Genomic DNA, 10,080 nt, shown 5'->3' on the forward strand with positions numbered 1-10,080 from the left:
AAAATAAGACATATATATCTCAATTTACTTCATTTTTTCCATTAGCTTCCAGAAGGCAAGAGTAGTTTAATGTTTAAGTTCATCAACAAGCTATACCATATTTCTTGAAGAATTATGTTCTTCCTTTATATAGGTCTGCTCTGATTAATTTTCTGAATAAAAATTTTCAAAGACAAAGTATGTACATAGACAATCACTGTCAGAAAAAATTACATTTAATAAAAAAATTAGCATCTAATTATATTTTTAAAATCAGATTATGCCATACTTTCCCAACCACATACATTTTATTTATTTATTTACAAGTTACCTCGCAATCTCATTTCAAAGGTTGAAATTCTTATGTCTTCCTTCCTTTTTTCAAAACAGGTAGAACTGGCTAAAATACTTCATTAGCTAAGTTATACCAAAGATCCTTCATTCAGGTCTCCAGAGATCATAAAGGGGGGGGGCGGGGGCTGGAAGGACAGAGAGGGGAAAAAGCAGACTCACTACCCAGCCTCTCACGGGGTCCTCATGGCACTGCCTTGGCCTGTTAACTGCAACGGATGGTAGTTTGAAGCCACTAGCCACTCTGTGGGAGAAATACGGGTCTGCCGACTCCCAGAAAGGTTGACAATGCCTCTGAAGCATTATTTAGTACTATGAGTCAGAATCCACTTGATGGCAGGGGTTTCCGTCCTCTCAACAAATGAGATTTCCACCTTCCAAAAGAGGCGAGAGGCTCAGAATGGCTAAATGCTTGTCCTAGATGTTATTTCTCAATAGGGAGAAGTCTAATAAATTTACAGTCTCAATATCTCATTTCATTATTGTTTTCTAAAATCTCTCTCCTCCTCTCTTCCTGGTTTTAGATAAGAGAGCTATTATCGACTTACTCTCCCTTTCCAGAGGCTTAGGGGTCACCATGCAATCCTCCTCTCTCCCTCCCACATTTAATTAGGTCAGTGCTTCCAGCTAATGCTGCCTTTTGGGCAGTGTTAGACTCCATTTCCACTGCTGATACTAAAGGCTGGGCTCAAGTGCCTTTTGCTTGGACTGTTTCAACACTCTCCTAGTGAATATCTGTGCTCTCAATTTATCTCACTTCAATCCTGCCTCTACGTGGTTATTTGGTCTTTGTGATATTTCTGAATGGCATATCTGCCTACATCACTTCTCTTTAATACACTTTCTTTTGCCCTCAAGTAAAAGTTGCTTGTCAAATGCATCAGGATTTTCATGATTTGTGCCTCAATTCCTCAGTCGTATTAGCTCCCTCTGTTCTCTCTTACACAGCCTCTGTACCAGCCATACTGAATTACTTACAGATTCTGGAGTAGTCACAGGTTTAATATCCTCTCCCTCCCCACCCCCACCTCCATGAAGAGTCCCCGGGTAGTGTAAAGCGCTGGACTGCTCACAGCAAGCAATGGCAGAAGTTTGACTTCATCCAGGTATACCTTGGAAGAAAAGCCTGGCCTTAGAAATACACTTATGAAATATCCACCACTGAGAACTCTATGGGGCACAGTTCCACCCTGACACTCATGAATCTGAACTGACTTGATGGCAACCCTTAGCGGGGAGAAAAAAATCATGCTTCTGTAAATACTTTTTCTACCTGGCCGATTTATTACTTTCAAGACCTAACTCAAGCCTCTGCTTTCTTTATTTGCCTTTGAAGGTGCTGATCACAACCTCCTTTCTATCTTATACATATATCATCTACCACACCATGCTGCCGCTAAATGGTTTTATCCTGGACGGGATTAAAGTCACAGCCACGGAGTCAAAGCTTACTCAAAGTGAGCCCTGTGTAGGTTTCTGAGAGTCAATGTTTAGGGAGGTAGACAGCCCAGTCTTTCTCCTGCAGAGCTACTGGTGGTTTTGAACTACCGACTATGTGGATCACAGCCCAACTGGTAACCATTATGCCATGGATTCCTTGACTGTCATTTCAATGCTTTTACAGAGATTTAACGTTGTGTTTGCATTCTTAGTGTCTACTTCTAAGCCCTTGAATGCTGCTGTTTTTGTGAGGTGCCGTTGAATCGCCTCCAACCTGCACAGGCAGTCCACTGTCATTTGTCCCCCTTCTTGTGCCCACGGACGCAGCCACTGCAGCGTCCCCTTCTCCAGGGGCTGGTCTCTCCTGGCGACACGTCCAAAGTATGTATGACAAAGTTTTGCCACCCTTGCCTTTAAGGAGCACTCTGGCCTTCCTTCTTCCCTAGAGACCGGGTTGTCCTTTAAGGAGCCCATGGACTTCTCACTCTCTCCTCCAGCCCCAGAATTCAAATGCAGCTCTTCTCCCGCGGTCTTCTGTATTCAACGCCCAACGTTCACAGGCATATAGGCCATGGAGAATGCCAGGCTTCAACGGATATTTTATTTTCTTAACGATGTTTGGTAATTATAAACGATTTTCATAACTAAAACAAAGTGGATGAAAGGCATGTATGTCATTGAGATTGCTTGGTCTTTTCTTAGAGCAAGCAGGCAAGAAATGCTCATTGGAAGGTGGTTTAGAAAGGACTTGCCAGTAGAGTCAGGAAATGTACTTTTTCTTTTGCAATGACCCTCCCTCCTCTTAGCTTTCTCTATCCTTAAAAGTAGTCATTGAGCTTTGAAAGGGCCAATTAATTGCTCTCTTAAGAAGAATTATAATACTAGCAAAGGCAAAATAAATGATCTGCTTTATTTTAAGTAAACTGGAGCTGATTGGAGAATGCAGCTAAGGCTTCACTGCCAAATGCGGCTTTTTATGGAACTTCTCCCTTGAATTTCGCTGATATGCCCAGCCTCCAGGAGTCCTAATGCGACCCTTTCGTACAGTTCCTCATGTGGTGGTGACCCCTCAACCATGAAATTATTTTCGTTGCTACGTGTAACTGTAATTTTGCTACCATTATGAATTGGGCGACCCCTGTGAAAGGGCCATTCGACCCCCAGAGGGGTCACGACCTACAGGTTGAGAACTGCTGCCCTAATGGTTCAGTAGGTTACAAGTTGGGCTACTAACAAGGTCAGCAGTTCAAAGGCACCAGTAAAGACTTACAGTCTTGGAAACCCACAGGGGCAGTTCTGCCCTGTCCTATGGGGTTCACTCAGTGGTATTGAGCTTGGATTGGTTTATCCACCATTAGAAAGTTTGGGGCAGCAGCAACTGAACTGGAGCCAGTAGGATGTATGGAAAAACAACTGCTGGGCACCAGTCTTGGAAAGTATCACCACAAAGTGGACGAATACAGGACAGTAATGTTCTTAGGTGGTGCAAATGGCTCCATTAAACTGCTTACCTAAAGGTGGGCAGTTCAACTCCCCTGGTGGCTCCATGGTGATCTACTTCCATTCAATTTACAGCCAAGAAAACCCAATGGAACACAGTTATTTGTAACAGGTTGGGTCGCCATCAACTTGATGGTAACTAATAAGTCACACTCTCAGGATCTCACCAGCTAAGGGGTCTCAACTCAGGGGTAGAAAGCTACTGTTGTCGGTAGTACGGAAAGGGTTACAGTTCCGATTTAAGGACCACAGAAGGGAGGACAACCCTTCCCAGCACAGGATGGATCCGTCTTTTAAACCCAGAGTCCAAAGACCTCAGATTTCTTGGTTCAGAAAATTCCCCTTCATGTGGGTCTGAAGTAAAATGGTACTGACCTACTTGTTTTCTTTCACTCAACCCTTACCATTTCATCATGCTGATGCTATGTCAATCAATGCCCTAAGGACCCAGTCACAGTCGCTTCTATCCCTGAAGCTTAAGGATAAAAGGTATTATTAACTTAATACCTAGAAGTGAGGTTTCTGATGACAAGAATAACCAGAGAATGACCATGGATTATAAAGAATTCATTTTTCCTGCAATTTTGTCTGAGGGCTCTGGACCATGCTGTGGGCACATCTGCAATGGTACATCTAGGCGGCGGTAACGATCAGTGATCAGAAAGCATCTGGAACGTGTGCTGCGTGTACAGAACGGTTTGTGCTGCTTCTGCACAGCCAGACCTTGCTGACATCCCTCCCAGCTTTTGGAGTTACGATCCAGCTCCATGGGAACTGATGCCTGTCCTAAAAGAGCATCCATTGCTGGGCTCGGACCCACAGTTTATTAACCCGTAATGAGATTTCTTTGGCTATGGCTGAATTTATCTCAGGCCTGCGGGTTTGAGCTTTCTTCATTGATAAGTGTGGTCCCTGGAGATGGGATGTATTTAATGTGACCAGTTCCATGAATGACCTCATGGCCAGGAAGAAGGAAGCCAAGCAAAAGTCACGGTCGAAAGGCAACCGTGTAAAGTGAGGACATGCTCTTCTTAAGCGACTGCTTTTCCTGATGAAGTTGTGACAGACTTAGCACTAACATTCTTTACCGATGTTCAGAGACTGCAGTGCCTTCGCAAGGAGCAAGGGTGGCCCAGTGTGCGGCTTCTCAGACGTCAAGGCACACATGACTCACCTACTTCAGTCTTAGGTGACTTAAGGTTCGACCTTTCTAACAAGCTCTCAGGGGATGCCGAGCACAGAATAGCACAGAAAGAGCCACGGCGTCACTTTGAGGACGCAGGCTCACCTGGCCCAAGCCGGACAGTGGGAAAGCGGGATTGGTGGAGAATTGGTGGATCTCATTGGCGGTGTTGGCCTGACTGGCTTGGCAGAAGAAGGAGTAAAGCATCCTTGGCCAGAATGCCAACAGCATATGCCTGAGAAGTACGGGCACAGAAACGTTGCCCTGCTTTCTCTGAACGCAGATTAATTACTAGAAAAAGGTCAAATGGAGGGTCAATCCCCAAAGGGAAATCCTGCGAGAGGTGGACTGACAGGGGGGCTGCAACCAGGGACTCAAAGGTAGGAAAGATCGTGAGGATGAGGCAGGACCAGGCAGCACTTCCTACTATTACACTTTAGGTCTGCCTGAGCCAGCTCTGACCTGAGTGCCACCCCACCCCCACCCCCAACAGACCGAATCAAAAACCAACTCCCGCCTCATCACAATGAATTTTATTCCACAGCATGTTTAAGGGAGTGTTATTCTAGGGAAGATGTTTGGGATTAAAATAATTAAAGAACAAACAAACAAACTGGAAAGTATGCACATTTATGTATCTTTTCTTTTCATTAAATATATATCTGTTTGGCAAAAAAAAAAAATTGTTAGACTCTTTTGTACAAATACAAAGCAAACACAAAAACAAAAAAATCAACCCCAAACTCTTGCAGCCTGTAAAGACCTGTAATAATTACAATGATGTAAACGTGGATGTCTGACAGCTTGCCTAGCCTGCGGTCCTGTGTGGCAGCAGGGCCTCCCAGGAGAAGGCAACACCAAATCCTTGATAGCAACAACCTGTCGTAGAGGCATTTAGGTTTAGTATATTAGAGATGGAGCATGACTACTGATTTCACCACTTGTGCTTCCAGCTCAGGGACTGGGAGGATGTGTGGAAACAAAGAAGGCCAGTGGGGGCTGTGGCGGGGAAGTGAGTCCCGTGACTGGGTGGCGAGGAGAGCAGGTTGAGCCAGGGCACGGTGCAGACACCCAGTGGGCAAGGAAATGGTGGCCTGTGTGTTTGGGAACCTGATGCAGGTGAAGACTAGAATGAGGACTGTGATGGGACCAAAGAGCCCTAGGGCCAGGCAAGGGACAAAAGGGAGCAGGTGGGGGATTTGAAAGCAGATCTCCATTCAATGGGGAGAGGCCGTGTGAACTGACTCTAGAGAGGGCTGGGGAGGAGGAGGCGTTTGGTCTTCGCATCAGGCAGCTAGGCTGTGTCCCTCTGGGGCGGGCCTCAGAGCTCTCCCTCAGCCTCACAGGCAAGCTCCAGGCAGTGTGTGGCTGCTGGTTTTCCTACCCCAGAGAGGCAAGACACACCTGCCTGCAAGGATGAGGATGGAAGGGCCCCTTGGCTCTCTCTACTGGCGGTGGGTTTGCTCTTTTCCCACCATGGTCTGCGGCCCTCAGTGGCATGTGACTTAAAGCAATGGGAGCCTAGAAAGAGAATCAGAGAAGGAAGCCAGGCTCCTGGCAGGGCAGAAAGTCGCTAGGGCTAAAGATGAGGCCAAACAAAGAGAGTGTTGACCCCACAGCCCCAGTTTCCCCAGAGGATCCCGAGGTGTGGGCGTGCTCTACATTCCTCTCCCCTGCTCGCTAGATTTTCCAGTTTTGGAGGGGCTGGCGGGGCACACTTCCAGCCTGGCAGCTTCAGTTACAGTCATAGACAAAGTCATAGTTGCTGGGCTCCTTGGGGATAGGGGGTGGGGCGTCGGGGATCTGAATGTTCTCCAGGTCCAGGAGGCGGAGCTTGATTTCCATGCTGAGCAGGGTGTCCAAGTCATTCCGGGTCAGGTCGCTCATCATGTCTTTCCCCAGCAGTGCATTGAGTCCGTCTGTCCAGATACAGTACTGGCGGGAAGGGGAAAGGCAACGGTGATTAGTGAGGGTCCACGCGGTGAACAGCCCTACCACTAACTGAATATGGAGCGTGCTCTACCCTCTGGGCAAAGTGCTTTGCTTTCTTCTTCTTTTTTCAGTTTGATTGGCTCATATCATACAATTCAATCGTTCGATCGTTCAAGAAGAACTGCACAATCTTCACCACTACATCCATTTTAGAGGGCTTTGCCTTCTGTACCCCATCGCTTACTCATCATGATAACTCGTCCAAGTTGTCACATCCGGCATATACGGACACACAAGGACAATCCGTACTTTGGTGGTACAGGGAGCAGCGGGGATCTAAGCGCAGATGATTGGCCTCTCTTGCCTGGGGGCTTCTCTGTAAAGAAGGAGGCCCCTGGTGTCTGACAAAGGACGCGAGCTCTGTCTGACTGCAACACCCTCTATCCACTCCCTCTGGACGCTTACTCTCCACGGTGCTACCATCCCGCCGGCGAGTCTATGTTCTGGAGGTAGTGCTGGGACCGAGCCCAGCACTTCTGGGCTCCACATCAAGTGCCCAGCTGACCTCTCTTCTGACTTTGCTCATGGCTCCAGCCGAGTAGCGAATCTCCGCTAGCTAACCAGCACGTATGATGACAGCCCATGCCTCATAAGAGCTTTGCCTTTGCAACTGTTAGCAAAACATACTGAGAAGTAGCCTTTGCTGCTGGAGGTCTGGTGCCCCAAATGTCTACCCTTCTTGGTGGTAATGGCGGGGCTGCTTTTCTGAGGACCTTGTCCTCCCAGGGTCTCCCCCTTCCAAGGCTTCTGTCACCCAGGTTTGGGTTCTGGGCCCAGGCAATTTCATCGGTGTCAGAAAACCCTGAACATCCAACTCTGTCTGCGTTTGGTTCTTTTCTTATAAAGCCCTTTGTCTCTCCAGGAGATTATGCCCTCCTCCTTCCTTGTCCTGGTAATAGAGCAATGGGAGCTGGTGAAAAAGTAAGCCTTTGTAGCTGGAATCCCAGAAAACTGCATGGTTGTGGGGTGCTCACTTGTTAGGATGCCCCTAGGCCTACAGAGGGCCTGTATGATAGCACCTAATCTTTGTTGTTGTTGTTGTTGGATTGTTCTTCCTTCTAGGAGTTCCTGGGTGATGCCTACTTGGCTGCTTCCAGAAAGGTTGGAGGCCTGAGCCATCCACAGGCACCTTTAAGGGCAGAAAGCCCTGATTCTACTTCGGAAACATTAGCCATCGAAAACTCTCGGGGCACAGCGCCAGTCAGAAACTCAGGAGGGTGCCCAGAGCTGATTAGTGGATTCTTTTTGTGCAGGGGGGGTCCTCATTCCAGCGTGCTCTCTAGATGGCCCCCCTCTCATGCCCAGCAGCTCAATATGCGCACGTAGACCCTACGTAGCCTGTCCTTTGCCCTGTGGCGAACTGAATCACATTTCAGAATACAGCGGCAAGTCTCCGTGTAAAGGTATGAAGAGACTGTGTAAGCGTTGTACACACCGTAAGTCCTGGGGCTATAAAGCTGGGTAGTATGATGTGACTCCTGCCTGAGCAGTAGGAGCATCAGTGGCAATGGGGTTAGATGCTCAGCTACTAACTGAAAGGTTGGTAGTTTGGACTCACAAACTGCTCCCTGGGGAAAGGATGAGGCAATGTTTCCATGAAGATTTGCAGCCTCAGAGATTCAGAGGTAGTTCTACTCTGTTCTATCGTGTCCTTCTGAATCAGAATCAGTTCAACAGCAAAGCATTTGGGGAGTGGGGGGGTGCTTGGGTAATGTAGCACTGACTATAGGGCTCAAGATCTCCCTTGGCTAGGTGGTCTCAGCCAAATATTTTAACTCACCTAAATATCAGGTAGGGTTAAGGGAAGATTAGTGTTCTCATAAATACCTTGGCTAGATTTTGAACACATCAAAACGTCTCTTTCCTTACAAACACCCCAGATAAAAATAGATATGCAAGTCCTACCCTAGCGATTCTGATTTTCTGAAGATCGTGAGGGAGGAAACTTTATCTAGCAAGTTGCCCAGCTAATTCTGATGCACATCGAGCACGAGAGCCCTCAACTCGAGGCCAGCTAAGCTCTGACACCGCTGCCTTGTAAATCCCGGACTCTCGGGGATTACTGCTCTTTGCGCACAGTGTTTCTTGCCTGGCGAGCTTCCTAGGAGAGATTAAGTTAACCCACAGGAACAGTTCTGCGGCGCTTTCTTTTGAGAAGCAGCAGGCACCAAAAACTTTATTTAAAAGTATACCAACCAATAAGTAAAAGCGCTGTAGGGCTGAATGGGAGATCGAAAATACCAGTATGGGTCTGCGATCTATTTTATCTCTAAAAAAATGAAAAACAAACCAAAACAAAACACCATAATGTCTAACTCTATCCACAAGAAGTCCTAAAAAATGAGAAGGCCAACCAAGTTACACTAAGTATATTTACTGCCTAGACGTGGTCGCTAAATATTGCTTCCTACCAAAACCAGCCCATGAAAACCATGTGGTTCACATTGCATCACCGCATGTCCTAAAGCTGATCGTGAGGCTGGGGCAGGACCCATAGTCTTTCCTTCCCTTGTGCATGTGGTTGCCAGGAGTCGGAGGCTGATTTAATGACAGGCAGCTAACCACAACGACTCCGGTAGCCAAAGCTCCACAGAGTCAATGCAGCAAATGCGTACGGCACCCCAGGAAAGGCTGTCACACCAGAAGGCCAGAAAGTGTTCAAAGACACTGGTCTCGTGACAGTACAACTCAGAAGCTGAAATGGAGGAGTTTGCCCTTGGGCCAGACAGAATAATTGGTGGTGGGGGGGATCACAATAATAATGATAAGAGCCTGAAACACCAAGTCCACCAAACCAACCATTCAAGTAGAATGATTTTATAATGAGGCTCACTCCAAAAAACCTTATTGGATTCCTTTGAAAAATGCTCATTATTTTAAAAACCGGTAAGGAAAATCAAGGATTTACCGTACCTATTCTACAGACAAAGAAGACCTAGTGGTGTTGGACTACTAACTACAAAGTCAGCAGTTCAAACCTACCAGTTGCTCTATGGGAGAAAGATGAGGCTCTCTGTTTTTGTAAAGAGGTACATCCTCGGAAACCCTGTACTGACAGAGTTGCAATGAATCCTATGTCACCTGATGTTGCGGGTTGTTGGGTTGATCCTACAATGATGGTACTGTGGGCTAAGTACTTGGCCACTGGATAAAGACCAATGCTCAAACTCATCCGCTGCTCCTGAGGACAAAGAGAGGCTGTCTGTTGCTTTAAAGATTTACCCTTTCAGAAACTCTGAATGGGGTTGCTATGAGTCAAAATCAATTCAATGGGTTTGATTTTGATTGTCCACACACCAGCTGTATAACTCTTAGAGAACTGGAGAGTTGATGAGGCAAAGTTCTCTTTATATAAGTATTCTAATACTAAATGAAGGAGTGATAAAACTAGGATATCATCATTCAGCATCCTCAAATGAATCATCACCCATGGTTACTAGCAGCTTAAAAGGAGAAACAGCCAGACACCACGGAAGTATAAAAAGATGGCTAAAAAAATGACAAATTCTGTTAAAAAAATGAACTTGAATTTGCTCAAGCCTTTCACTACCAAGTGAAAGGAAATACAAGAAGAGGAGTCAGAGTTAGAGTGCTGAGAAGCAGAGAGAACCTTGACTTCAGAAGAGGGAGGGGGA

General features: G+C 46.6%; 1 protein-coding gene across 3 annotated transcripts in view; it reads right to left on the bottom strand.

The window, feature by feature from the left end:
- Nucleotides 1-5,114: 5,114 nt before the first annotated feature.
- ELMO1 (engulfment and cell motility 1) overlaps nucleotides 5,115-10,080 on the bottom strand; it is a 694,298-nt gene continuing 689,332 nt past the window's right edge. For all 3 annotated transcript variants that reach the window (XM_045286360.1, XM_004708022.2, XM_045286361.1), the window contains one exon: nucleotides 5,115-6,388. In XM_045286360.1, the coding sequence (XP_045142295.1) occupies nucleotides 6,188-6,388 (201 nt within the window). In that variant the 3' untranslated portion in view covers nucleotides 5,115-6,187. The remainder of the gene's footprint in view (nucleotides 6,389-10,080) is intronic.

The sequence above is a fragment of the Echinops telfairi genome, unplaced genomic scaffold (genome assembly GCF_000313985.2).
Source record: "Echinops telfairi isolate 266 unplaced genomic scaffold, ASM31398v2 ScPeMD7_7;HRSCAF=31, whole genome shotgun sequence".
In the NCBI taxonomy this organism is placed as follows: domain Eukaryota; kingdom Metazoa; phylum Chordata; class Mammalia; order Afrosoricida; family Tenrecidae; genus Echinops; species Echinops telfairi.